Raw genomic sequence first — 14,959 nt, 5'->3', positions numbered from 1 at the left:
ATCTCAATTAATATATGCGAAGCTTTACGTACTAAGTCTCATTAAGATACGCGTCTTCAAGAATGCTGAAAAACTAACCCTCTTCCAGTGGCAGTATGAATATCACCTTGGTTTGTATTGATTTGTGATTCTGCCCAAATCATTCTGTTAACGTTGGGTTTCTGCGAATGGGTTGAAAACCTCTCGAAATGTGTTTGGAATCGTGAACCCACATACCACAGATGACACCTTCCCCCTCGTAAACCCAAATGATCACAGTCTGACTGTTCACAATCACGATTGCTTACAATTAGGAGTATACGATTCCCGAAACGTCGTCAAAACCTGTTTTATCAATCACAATTTAAAATTTCCACAATAATCCCTCAAATTTATCCTTACATTTTATTATGACATTAAAAGGATATTGCGGAAATCGTGTGCTCCCACTATCTCCGCGTTCCGCCATCTCCGAACCCAAATCTGTCCCGCCACCTCCGAATTCTTGAGTGACCCTTATAATCCCGTCACTGCCTGCGTTGTTAGCTCTCATTGCATCCACGGCTGCGAAGCCCCGTGGATGGAAGATTTAATGCAAATTTAACCCGTGGGTTAGGTTAGGTTAGGTCAGGTTAGGTTAGGTTAGGTTAGGTTAGGTTAGGTTAAGTTAAGTTAAGTTAGGTTAGGTTAGGTTTGGACGGAAAGTCTTAACGCAGGAAGTAACCGAGGATTATAGGGGTCACTCTGAAATTCGGAGGTAGCGGTACATGGAGGTGGCGGGACGCGGAGATAACGGGAGGTAACCGCGGAAATTTCCCATCGTGATTGATAAAACAGGTTTTCACGAAGTTTTTGGAAACTGTTCTCGTTCTCATGTGAGAAAATTCCTAAACATAACAGGATTAGTATACAAGCCAAGCCAAAGTTATTATACTGTATATAGATTATATATTGTATTGATTTCAGGACAGTAATTAAATATTGATATAATGCAGCATTTACAACGCTTAAATATTTCAATGCGTTTTAGAGGCTTATTTGGTATGAATTGATCAAGCAGCTTCAGTTGCAAAGCTCTTACAAATGCAGAATTTAATATTTCGTAGAATCTGTTTTATCTCTTTGCTTTACCAAAGATATTTCATCGAATATTTAGTTGGAAGAGGATTTAACTTATGAATGAGGATTACTGTTTTTTTTTAACTATGGTATTTAAATATTGTAACAGAAAATCTTTAATACAAATATAGTTTAGATTAATTTAAGTGATGGGTTAAAACAAATGCCTTAACTTAACCTAATTTTTAAATCTTGTGATAGTGTTACCACAGGAAAACTGGAAAGTGTTAGAATATAAAATATTTCCGACAAATATGTAGACCATATACTTGTATGCAAATCAACCACATCGTAATGAAACACCATTTATGCCTACCAGAAGCGACTGCTAGAGCAAACAAATTTTTAACTGTCCGGTAGGCTTTATTGGAAAAGTTTTCTGCTGGTCTGAACACTCTTACCAAACCTCAGAACAGACATTACAAGCCTAGTCCAAAGAGCGGCAGATATTTACAGAGGCATGGATATTATTATGTATATTTAACATATGCAATTCAGTACACATATCATTATTTTTTAAGATATTTTCTGTCACTTAAAATTAAAGCTTTCAACTAAAACGAGAAGTTCGTTGAATAGAGACATTTGTCGCTAGCCGATGGCCATCACGTGGACATCAAAATTATTCTCAAAATCCTTCATTGTCCTACGCAGGACATTTTGAGTTCAGGGCGTAAGACAAAAGAAATTAAAAGCTTGTGTAATCAGGTGTTAACGCTTAAACGGGACTTATTCTCCGAGGGTGGTTTAGGAAAAAGACTACCTAATAGCTTTTCACGGAGGAAAATTTCAACTACAAAACCGATTCACGTGCTTATTGGAGGAATGTCTATAAATAGAATCGGAAATATTTATGTGCACAACATTTTACTATTCTCTTGACTGAAAAGTCTCTTAGCATAAATGCCATTTTATTACGCGTGCAAAAATCTCTACATTTTGTGCGGATAAAAAATATTTGTATTTACCTGAGGCTGTCTAATGCTGGTTTGGTTTAGGGTTTTGCACCGCTTGGAGTATTCGCCCAGACACAGCACGTAAGCTATGGCGTGGGGTACGTAGCTCTGTTCGACCACACCCTTGAACACAACGCTGGCTAGTGGTCCTTGGGCGTATATAGGAACGTCCTCTGCACCGTGGGTCGCCCATTGGCGAGGTGCAGCAGCCCCGTGGACCACGTTCCTCTCCTCTGTCACGCTGGTCTGGTTGGTAGGTACCACACGAGGCCTGGAGAATCCTGGACCGTTTCCATACAGGAGGGTAGAGTATGCCAACCCGTCAACGTCAGAAACCTTCGTGTCTGCTCCTAAGGTGTCAAATGTCAAGCTTAGTATAACGTTTGGATTCATTTTTATTTTGTTTTTTAAGTTTCCCTATTTATCATGACACTTAATGATAAAGTTATATTACTCAGACCTTATCAATTATTGTTACTTAATTGACTATCTGCATAATAAACTGATGTATTTTATTTTTAAATCGCTATATATTTTTTAAACTTATAATAAGTTATGGTAAAGGTTATGCTGGTATTAAATTGAAATCCCCCTTCCTCAAACCCCCAAATGAGTTCGCGGTAACCCCAAATCGTATCTGAGCTAAGACTAATTTTCATTTTACGAAAAATCTATACAAAATATAATTCATTATATTCAACAATCACCCGAAATATGTGAGCATGACTAGGACACTTATTGTGCAAGGAGTTGCCAAAATAATTTTCTAGTTTTTTACAAAATCATTGTAAAAGATATCTATTGTAATTTGATAATATCCGCTCCACTAACAAGTATAAAACAATATAAAATATAGGTTTGTAAGTTATAAAGTAACATTTGAAATAAACCATTCCTCAGTATGTTAAAGATTATAGGCATAATAGGTAGTTTTATTGGAAGATCCATAACAGATTGCTCTACAAAACAAAGATTTGTAAAACTCTAGAGTTTTTTTCTATACAGATTTCTACATGGATTTAAACTTAACTGCAAATAGTTGATTTTAATTCAATTATTTACTAGTACGCGTTATATTTAACATTTATGAAATACAAAATTAAAAAAAATGGAGACATAACCAATAAAAACTATGAATGAGCAACATACTAAGAACTGAATACAAACTACATTACCAACGAAAGAAAGTACATCAAAACACAAAAATGAGTTTTATATATTACAAAATATATACTTTCTGAATGTAGCAGACTATGGACATTCAACACTAAAGTATGCAATACTTTAAAAACGATGTGGATCACAATCAAGTCCTTAGGGCGCGTGCTTTTGTTTTGTTTTACTTGTAGAGTTGTACGAAAACATTTTATCTTAAATGAAGGAAAAAGTTTATATTGTCATCGCGCGGGGGAAAGGAGACAGATAAAACATGCTATTGTGAATTTTAATAACTTCACAATTTCAGAATATCGTGTATTTGTAGCAAACTATTATTATTTCAAATGTTTTTTCAATCGCAAATAAATTCATGTTTAAATAAATATCGATGGATAAAATGTTCAAAGAAATATTTTAATTAACCATGTGCAAAATCACAGGTACACGGGGTACTGTGTTTGCTTGCCTGTTTCTGATATGATGTTACAGACTCCTTAGAGTTTTGTCGATACAAAGTTTAGGCGAACGGAGGTAGCGAATGTTGACAGGTAACGGATATATTGACGTTAGTGATAATATTTGGCTATAACATCCGAGGGGGAGGGTTACTGGATATTGAGCGCTTAGACAAACAAACAATATCGATTGCTGAAGTCTTACGACGTAATACTTTCAAAACAAAGCGTTTTAAGGTATGCTTAAGCTATGCGTAACTTTGACTTGTTTAAATTGCCGAACTAAGTAACCTAAAAGTTCAACTTAAACATATTTTTTCAGTTGTCACAATAACTTAAAACCGGATTGTACTCTTATCCTCGTGTAATTTACTGATCTAGTCTATATCTTAGATCTTTTGAAACGAGAAGGAAGGTACAATAACAAATGTTAAGCCTTGCTATTTTATAACAATAAATCGTCGCTTGAATGTGTTGAGGTATTGGTGACCCGAATACGCCTGTGGGATAACATATCGGTTAGTTTGCACCCGTCGAGAGTTTGTATAAACAAATTCATCCTTCTAAAAGTTATTGTACCATGATTTGTTTTACAGCTGTATAAAACACGGGACCTGAGAATATACAGGGTGGAGCAGGGAAGTATCCCTAATTTTAAAGATACATTAAAAGACAACCAAAAATTTTAGAACCAAAACTATTGTTATTGGTATTCAAAGGTTACATCTGGGGGTTTATTTTAATATTTGTAGCTTACTTGTCAATGGACATATATTGATGAAATTTAAAAATTAATTAGTTCATACTAAGCTATAAAATCACCTTACTGTCTTCCCTGTAGCAGCAAACCTAAGTACTCATCTAAATTAATGATATTTAAATAGGAAATAAATCTGAAATTTGTAAGGAAATAATTTAATTGAATTCCAGCCAGGGATGGAAATTAGCTTAGTCTGCAGGTTTTCTGCGGCGCGGATATTTTTTTAATAATACGATACCTCCCTGTATGTGTACTAAGCCTATGAAAAGTTTATTCTATTATTGATAAAAAAGGTAGGCCTTCAACACTTTAGTTACTGTTTAAATAATTTAAGTTTCTTTTAAGGAAAAATGCCTCACCTAGAATAGGATTTCCTCTTGGGGTAGAAAGTCCACCAAACGTCATGACGTTTGAATGATCTGACGTAACTACAAAGAGAGTTTCTGTGAGGTCTACGAGGGCCAGCAGTTTGAGAAGAACGTTTTCGAGCACGAGTGTTTCATCCAGAGCCCTATACGCATTGTTGTAGTGATGGGCGTGATCGATTCTGCCACCTAACAAAACATTACGAAATTAGAAGTGCTACAATAAGTAAGTACACTTTTGAAGACAATAGCTCGGTAATGTGAAAGAAGATGCTAAAAAACATTATTAAATTGTATTTACCTGCACTTTATGGATAATGTAATAGCATTGACTATTGGACTGAAGTCGACATACCATCTATATAGACCAGCTGTAGCCAATCTTTTTATTAAAAAAGAACGTAGTGGTGTGATCCAGTCACAGAATGCACTGGTGTCAAAAATTATATTAAACCTTATCTCTTGTTATTGACCAGGTTGATAGGTCATAACAGTTGCTATAGCTCACAATAAGTCATTCCATTAGTTTTTCTTGTTAAAAAAGTTCGTGTATTCCACTAAAATTAGTAATTTAGATCAGCGCAATCTGTAGGTGGCTCACATCCCTGGATATGCATTTGATCGTTTGGGGACAAACACGAAAATAATTCTAGACAACCTAGCTGAACGTCACTCCATGGAGCAAGTAAGGCACGCCAAGAATCATAGGAATTTTACTCAGGATCTGGTCTTTAGTAATTAGAGTCTCGTTTTAGTTACCCCAGCTGAAGATGTAATTGCTAGGCCGGCCTTACATCACTACCTTGTCTTGGTCCCTTCATAATTGCCACAAAGCACGGATTCCACAATATAGTACCTCTCCAAACTTAAGGAAATGTAACCTTTAAGCTGCTTCACTCATGCTCTCTACAACCAGCTCTACAACACATATACAATCATTGTACCGATTTGCAGGCAAATTTTAAGTTGATTATTGACACGTTACGTGACATTTGCGTTACATGCAGCTCTTTTAAACGGATTGGGACCTCCCCATTTCCCAAGTGGTTTTCAAAAGACCCTATAAATCTTGTTATCGATAAGTAATGGGCTCACCGGTGCTAAGAATCTACTCTGCAGTCTGCTGGCTATCGTATATCCTCTTTTCTGCGTAACAGCTGCAAGGCACTGAGTCGCACCTGCTACAGAATCTATCTCATCCCTGTGGGTAACTCCATCCTAAATAATCATCATAGCTTTTAGAGTTTCGTCCGGTCTACGAGGGAATGCAACCGCTTTTCCAACTCATGTCTACTTGAACGGGCGTACGACTAATAACTATAAAGAGATGGCTAACATGTTCTCTGAATTTTTTGCCTCAGTATTTTCCCAGCCTGTCGCAGCTGACCACTCATTTACATTTGAAAACAACTAAGTATTATCATCAATCTCGTTCACATCATCTGAAGTAATGGAAATCATTGAAAACTTAAATATTGATAAAAAAGCAGACCCTGATAACATTCCTCCTTCATTTCTAAAGTACTGTCGAACTACTGTTGCAAACCCACTGGCCTATTTCTTAAACTCCTTTATCCAAAAAGGAATCTTTCCACCCGTACTAAAAGTTGGCCATATAGTCCCAATTCTTAGAGTGGAAATACTTCAGAAGTGGTGAACTACAGGCCAATCAGTATACTGTCGTCCATCGGAAAAGTGTTCGAGACGCTGGTTTTGACAAGATTTAAGCCATTTCTAAGGTCACATTTCTATTAGCCACGGTCAGCATGGTTTCACTACTTCCAAGTCTACAGTTACTAATCTCCTACTTGTTGAAAATGATATCCTATCAGCCATGAGAAATGGTAGACAAATGGATGTCACCCTCGTTGATTTTGCGGAAGCATTTGATCAAGTGGACCATGGCATACTTATTGCCAAACTCGAAGCCTATGGAGTTGTTGGGCCACTCCTTGACTGGATGAGAGACCACGTTACGGGACGCCACCTACGTGTTTAACTGCCTCCGAGCACAGAAAACGTTTGCATGGCAACGCTGGTGGCGCTGCCTACGGATTGACAGGCAAAGCTCTCTCAAAACGCTTAATGCTTTTTACCATGCGGTTGGCATTCTGGGTTATAGTAGTACGTTTTCCGTGCTCCGGGTCACTAGAGTTTTGCCACACATTAGGGGTTCCCCAAAGCTAACAAAGCAATGACCTCGTTGATGCACTAAAGGTGGACACACTGCTCTTTGCCGTCGATGTTAGGATTTTTATAGAGGTGTCGAGATTATGAGGATGCAGACTGGCCTTACATCCCCATTAATGAGTGGTGCATTTCCAACAACATGTCTCTTTATTGCCAAGTTTTCAATCATGACATTCGGCAGATTACGAGAATCGTACCACTTCATCATCTGACATTATTAAGGAAATATTTCAGTGCAAATCCAATCTGGCAAAGGCATAGTCTGCAGGTTTGCAGTGGTTGATGTATTTCCTAATCGTAATGGAAAACGCCCATTATAATCCCTTAAATAGCGTTAACATGAATATTAAAGATGTTATTTTTCTATGAATTATGGTAGCAATAGTTTTATTATCTTAACCCTAAAAAACATTATCATAAGTGGCTATAATTCTTCCACTGATAAAATAAAACATTCACTGAAAGGAAGAAGAGATGACGATATTTAATTTACAGTAAATACAGTATAATACAAGACCACAAATCTGATCTCAAACGAACAACGAACTCAAAGAAATTAGAGCCGGTCAAAGCTTACATTACCATGAGATTAGCAAAACTTTTATATCCGTCCAAAACCCATGTAAGTACCCTCTTAACATCGGATTAACACAAGTTTTCAACAGTTAAATGTTTAATGCATGACATCTAAAAATAATAACGTGTTAAACTCCTAAACATATTCCGTTTGATCAAACATTAAGGTATAATATGATTTTAAAATTAAACATTGAAATATATAAGTTAAATTATATGGTATTTAAAGATTTATTCCGTTGATTAGGGAAAACTAAATTGAATTAACAAAAGCCATCTGAGTTTTGGCAATAATTTCATTTTGTTTTTACATCGCTAAAATAAATGTTTGACGCAGTGCGCTGTTTGTTTATTAAGCGTATAAACGTTACAGATTTAGCTTATCTGCGCTTAACGGCTACATATTTTGTTTAGCGATTAATGAGGATAGTAATTTATTCTAGTGATAATCTATAGGATGACTTATTTTCCCAGGTAACATGAACCATAGAAAAAATAACTTACATAAAAACAAAAAAATAAAAATAAACATTGTTTATAAAGATATCGTTATAACATTTGGAGTTAAAAGTGAAGAATTCAAAACTTTATGTGTATAGCTTAAAACGGCCAAAATACTGAATTAATTTAATTTCATAAGATTCACAAAGCTTCATATTTCACCTTCCAGCTTAAGTAAAGCCAAGCAGTTGGAAAATAATAATACAAATAAGCTTTACCATTTTCGGTAAGTTCTGTACATTTGTTTTAGCTTTTACGTTTTTCATCTGTTTGCATGATGAATGATAGAAACATATGGTAGTATTATGGATATAAATCATCCCAATAAATAGATGGATTGGAACGAACAGATTGAAGGTCAAGACTAAAGCAAGTATTGTTGCGTCGTTGACGTAGTCGAGAATTGTAAGTTTTTCACCAAGTTAAAAAAAAAAATTATTATTTTGATAAAAAAAAAATATTGACTGATTTGCTTGATAACGTAGTGCTACTTCGCTAAGGTTATGCATTTATAAGAATTTAAAAGGCATAATAAAAAGTTATATCTAATTCATAATGTATTTGAACAAAAAAAATCCCAAAATAAGTGTTAAGAAAATGTACGTTTTATAAGCCCTATATGAAACAAAAACCGAGGAAAACACACATAGTGGTGACATTCATGTTGTCACAATAACTGATGAAGAATCGTTTCCGGTTATTTCACCAAGGCTTCTGTAATATATCACGAATAAAAAATGTATAATACGTTCGAGATTTTAACACATGATAAATTTACATTCCCCATGTATTATTCCAATCCAAAATAATATCACAATATCATTGATCACAACTGAATATCACAGATAACTGAAAGTGTAGTAAACAATTAAACATTATTGTAAAGATAATCTATAATTATCGTATATACTAAATACAAGTACATATTCCTAAAAAGCAAACATTTGATTAAATTGATGCTAATAATAGGTTTAGTAAGTAAAGATTAACTATTATCTAAGCTCTTTTCATAAAATAAATTGTCTATACATAACAAAGAGGTAAATTAAAAAGGTGTTTTAATGTTTATTTTAATTTAATCATTCGTCCTCTTCGCCGCAGTGTTGCTGATTCAGGCCCGGGAAGTTGTCCCACCTATGACTGGCAGATAAAGTAGTCTAGGGTAGTGGATTTAGTTTTATGTGAGAACTTGGTTTGGAGTTAATGTAACAATTAATTGTGGTTATCGTGGAATTCTGTAATGGAATAGTATGATTTAGATTAAAAATAGTGGTTTAAGGACCGAACCTTGCAGGATTCCGAATGTTGATGTCTATAGCTGGGATCGTGATTTTCGTTCTGGGAAATTTTCAAAACATTCTTCTTCTACAGCAGGCAGTCACTTTTTTCGAAAAGTTTTTACCACTTATAGGCCACGTTGTAAGACTGTTTAGGATTTAAGAATCACTGCTGCATACACCACATATTTTGAGGACCTTTTACAGAAAGTGTCACCTTTAATAAAAAAAAGTTGATTAAGAAAAGTTATACCTGCACCTAAAAAACTTGCAGTTACATTTAGGGGGGTTTTCAGATCTTTAAAATTGTTTAGACACAAGTAGGGAATTTTATGTTTTTATGGTCAAAATGGGAAAACCCAGTTTTCACCCCATAAAAACCCCGGTTAAACTGTTCAAAACTAAACAGCTGTAGGGTAAATATTCCTAAATCTCCTCACACAAGTTAAATTTCAAAACAATTTTTGTTCACTCAAAATGTATGAGGAAATGTTGAAGCTCATACAAAATGTGTGAGCTTTTTTGGAAAAATGTTTTTCTGAATTTTTTAATTCAACAAGTATCTCACACATGTTCTCATACATGTATCCCAATGTAAACGTAACTTAGTTCCCTTGTCAAGCTATGACAAAGAAGCAATTTGCAATTCGCTTACAGGGTAGATTTATATAAAGATTGCCAAGTTGGGTGATATTTTTTAAGATAAAGGATGAATTATTTTCATAAAAAGCTCGTGAAGCGTCAAAGGACGATGAATGATGGCCTTTCCAGGATTAGTGTAAACTGTTCCGCATGGGAGACAGTCTTATAAATGGATCTTTATTAGTTTTTCTTGTATTTCTAGAAGAGACAATCTTCACTAAATGTCTTTAATGTGTGTAAAGGTTAGCCGAAATTGAATTGTCCTTTTTATAGATTATTATCATTGCTGTTACGTTTACAACTGATCTATAATATTATAAAAATGAGGAGGTGTCTATTTATTTGTCTACCTGCCACGACTATAATACGTAATCGGTGTACCTTAAACATTGCACAAAGATGTTTTTAATACCTAAGCCTATAGTAGGTGTCAGTACTAATACCGAAAGTGGCTGTTTACAGTGTGCGCTCAAGTTTCACACCTAATTTAATTTAATTTAATCATTGGTCTATTAACTTCCCAGAACCCCTCTGGAAACCCTCTTTGGACATATACAGTTCTGAGATGAGGTTTTTAGAAATAAATTTTGATGTACTTTTATGGCAGGATGGGAAAATATACAACATTTGCCTTTGAATTTACATTTCAATGTAAACAAACAGAACCGTCAAATTTGCAAATATGCAATTTTGTGCGTTGAGATCCAAACAGCTGATTCAAACATTTTTAATATAATTCTTTGCAAAACTATGTGGAAGGTTTGGTTTGTTTAATTAAGATTTTGACATTACTTATAAGTAAGATCCATAACCGTTGCGGATTAAAATACATGCTTTGTCGCCGAATTTTCAAAGTTTTAAGGTTATGACAATAGATTTGTTGATATATTTTATGGAAACATTAGAAACATTTGTACATGGTTTGAATTATTTTATTTCACAATCTGAACTGAAAGTAACTATTATCGATAACAGCAGATACCATAAAAGTAATTGCTTCCCAAGTTCTAATTTAGAGAAAGGTAAAAACGATTAAAGGGAAAAAAGATCAACTGATTTACCTTGCAACTTATTAAAAAGTATCTTGCTTGACCAATACGTGCGCTAGTGTTTGTTTACAATGTGTTTATATAATTTAAATAAACTGCTTTTTATAATACAAGTACAAAAAACATAAATAAGCTAGTTAGCTTGTAGTGCGCGTTCGCTGTACAATAAACATGACCTTAAGCTTGAACTTTTGAACTTGAACTTAAAAACTGAATTATACAGTATGTTGCTATAGAGGTTTGTTATAACCTACTTGCTTTTATTTTATAACATGTTAATTAGGAAATATAATAGTTTTACTTTTACTGAAATCTTTTATTCTGAATATGAATATTTTTTCAAATTATCTTGTACCGAAAGCAATTTTCCGTAGCTTGCTCCAATTATTCCCGTCCTCGGCTTCGCCTCACATGATAAATTCGGTGTGAAACATGAGCGCACACTAGAAACAGCCACTTTCGGTGTTAGTACTGAAACATACTATTATTTGAATTGTTACCGCTATACAATTTGGTTATAATCATTTAAATTATTACAGCTTTTTTATCAAAAGGTGGCTACTACTATCATTGACTTCGATACTGCAACTACTAGGGTATTTGGATTTAGGTCTACACGCTGCATCCTATAACATAACCCAAAACATTTTGATCTGTGTCTCATGCAAGGGTTACGAGTGAGTACCATAATGTTGGTGAAATGCTACTATTTTAATTTGTCATAGCTTGCGCTTCACATTAACACTATATTTAGTTGTGTTTTCTATACCGATCATTAAATTAAACCCATGAGAACATTATAAAATTGAATTATACATAGTAAGGCTTCCATTGGGAAATCAATTATGTATATATAACTATGATACCTTGATCATTGATCAATGATCAAGCAAGCCTAGGTAAATACAATAATAGACAGTGGTACTGGTAAAAAGAACTGATTAGTATGTTAAGGTGTTTGTTGAATTTTGGTATAGTTAGGAGTTAAGGATATTATACGAGCAACACGTTAATTGTTAATTTTTGTAATCCTTGATGTTTTTAGAATCATGTTTTCTTTTTGTTTGTTTGTTTTATATGTTATTTATTATTCATGCGTTCAATTTTATATATATATATATATATATATATATATATATATATGTATCAATGATGTATGTGTTAGAGATTAAGGATAAAGGTTTGATCATAAATCAAATCTTAATTGGCATTATAACGGATACGTGGTAGAATAATCATATCCAACATTATATAGTATGCACATGTTCTTATATATTTGAAAAAATATTGATAAGAGGATAAGACACAACAATTATTGCTATAATTTTGAACAGCTTTTGTTGGGTTTGTCATTTAATTATTGTAAATGATGTTTTTAAGAGGCTTCATGTATTATTGCTTCTTCTTTAGCTAGATAATTGGTGGGTTCTAACATTTCAAGATTGAAATTTAAGATATCGAAAATAAAGAGAATATAAAATTGAAGGAGGGTGAAAGGCTTCAAGTACATGAAAGTTTGATTATAACATCTAGACATTTGGTTATATACTCATATTAAAAACTATTTTTAATTACAAAACCAAAATAGAGGTATTGAAAACAGACGTTCATTTAATTTTTTAAGGTTTTTGGCAAATTTGTGTGTTTCATACTACGGACACTCACTAAATTTTTTCCCAAAATTTAAGGTATTGTCTAACAGAGCCGCTCTATCCCCTAGTGATGAAATTCACAAATATCAGTAGTGTTAGGTCAACAATAATAAATATTTAAAGTGAGAACTGTGACAGTATATTGCACTAAACAAATGGTCAAGCCAGTTTTCAACTGTTTCCACAATACCAACATTTGTTTGGGTAGACAAATTAGTTGTCTAAAGTAGACATTATGATTTTATTCTATTTTTGTATACTCTTTGTTATTCAAAAGAGGTTGGCGGACTCTTTTGAATTTGCATTTGCCCGTCCACATGGTTCTCAGGCTTACGAGGAACTTACAAAGCGTAGAATTGCAAAGGGTGTGCCGATACAGTGCAAGAATGGACTGAACTGGTCAGATAGTTGCACCGACTCTCCAGTAGTAATACCCAGGTTTGGTGAATACCCTTCATGTATTTAAAGGCTCTTTTACACAGAATACATTTACAAGCTACCAGGCCTAGCAAGTTTTTTACACGCAGCTTGTAAGTTATCCCAGCTTACTCGCCGCAATCGCTCGATAGATGTTTTAATAAAACCCTTGAAAACATTTACTTGATTGACAATCGTATACGCCACTGCAGGACTTTCTGTGAACAACTATCTAAATGTGTACTCACTGTTGCTTATACACAGACGGAAAATATGAAATCTTAATAATGTCGGAGGCGTTGGTTAAAGTGGGTGCTGTATATCCTACCGAAAACCCTACATGACGCTATCAATTAGCTTGTATACTCGCCATGTTAAATCGAGCCAACATTAGTTGTACTATGTTTTAAAGTTATAAAGAAATCGTGTTGCAATTTAATAATTGTAAATGAAAAATGACAATTGGTTTCAAATACGAGGTATAGACTACGAGTACAGTACTACAATATATTCACGTTACATTGTTAATTTGAAGATATACTATATCGTATATAATTTTGTCTAGATCAATTCTTACTTTCAACGAATAGGAAGAACCCCTTGTTGTTTCTCTGGAGGATGGAGACAGCAGCTTCCGCCATGTCTGATAAGGAAGGATCACCGGAAGGAGAAGTGTCTCTGTCAGCCTCAAACTCCATATGTGAGTAAGCAAACAGACCTTGGACAAAATACCCTTGCTTTAAAATTCTTAATGGTTATTTAGGACTGTTCCTTGGGTTTCATATTAAACAGGTAGCTTAACTACACTCTATATACAAGATCGCAAATCTATTAATATTATTTATTTTTTATTCGAAAGTATTGTTTTTTATTAATGATTGTTTAATATAAAAGTATGACATATATTTATCCACCTTCAAATCATTATTAATAGAAAACACACCAAACATCAGTCAGTTAGAGAACCAATTATTGGAAACATTGAGAAGTGTAAACGGGATTCAAGGATATTGATTATAAAGTCAGGCCTATATAAACCGTAGTTTCGTGATGCTGCATAAATGATCCAGTTTTAAAGAGACATTTGCAAAAATAAAGGACTCTTATTACATGGAGGGATCAAAGTGTTCTTAAACAGTTAATGTGTTGATCAGTTTTCGATTTCGATAACTACAAATAAAGAATCGAGTTTGCTGTGCGTGTAGATTTTACTTTGAAAATCTAAATTAAATTAAATTACACTATTTAACCTCACATTGTTTGCTGAAAACACATTGTAAAAATTCAGTTTGTGTTAAATTAATGACATTTGGATAATTGATCCAATTTAATTTTTAAACTTACAAATTTAACAATGTTTTTCCATTCGTACTTTTCTAAATATGACAAAAAATCATTTAAATAGGAATGGTAAAAAAACGTTAAATTGATTGGTTACCTAACCAATTAATTAAGTTTAACAGCGGGTGAACTACAAATGTACCCATCTTTTTATGCTTAACAATAGGAATTTGTACATAAGAGTCGTGGTTGTTGGGATGATAAGAAATTCCAGTAAAAGTCTGGGATAAATGCTTGCTATTCACAAAGGACTACTACACGTCCTATGATATATTCTGTATAATCTTACCATAATTTCCATTTCTTTTGTTGCGCTCGGCTGGTCCTTAGCCTTACCTACAGTAATGATTTATGTACCGTATATTACATTCGTTTAAACATTTTGTTACCTAGTTTTCTTTTATTACAAGTGACCTTATAACGTAAAACCAAACCAGAACCAGGAAATTTAATAAGTATGGAAATTACCTGTTGTTATACAGGAAATTTGTTGGGTTTTGATGTGTTTCCTGGAATAATAAT

The 14,959-nt window shown here is 33.9% G+C and overlaps 1 protein-coding gene across 1 annotated transcript in view; it reads right to left on the bottom strand.

Moving 5' to 3' along the window:
- LOC128998571 (alkaline phosphatase-like) overlaps positions 1–14,959 on the bottom strand; it is a 55,411-nt gene that overhangs the window by 5,077 nt on the left and 35,375 nt on the right. The window contains exons 6-8 of the mRNA XM_054424765.1: positions 13,674–13,814; positions 4,787–4,981; positions 2,067–2,404 (exon numbers count right to left, since the gene is read on the bottom strand). Of these exons, the coding sequence (XP_054280740.1) occupies positions 2,067–2,404; positions 4,787–4,981; positions 13,674–13,814 (674 nt within the window). The remainder of the gene's footprint in view (positions 1–2,066; positions 2,405–4,786; positions 4,982–13,673; positions 13,815–14,959) is intronic.

This window comes from Macrosteles quadrilineatus, unplaced genomic scaffold (assembly GCF_028750875.1).
Source record: "Macrosteles quadrilineatus isolate MER2022 unplaced genomic scaffold, UCM_ALF_1.0 Scaffold_7__1_contigs__length_78375512, whole genome shotgun sequence".
NCBI classification, from domain to species: domain Eukaryota; kingdom Metazoa; phylum Arthropoda; class Insecta; order Hemiptera; family Cicadellidae; genus Macrosteles; species Macrosteles quadrilineatus.
The sequence above is the reverse complement of the archived record's forward strand: the minus strand, read 5'-3'. Positions and strand labels throughout refer to the sequence as shown.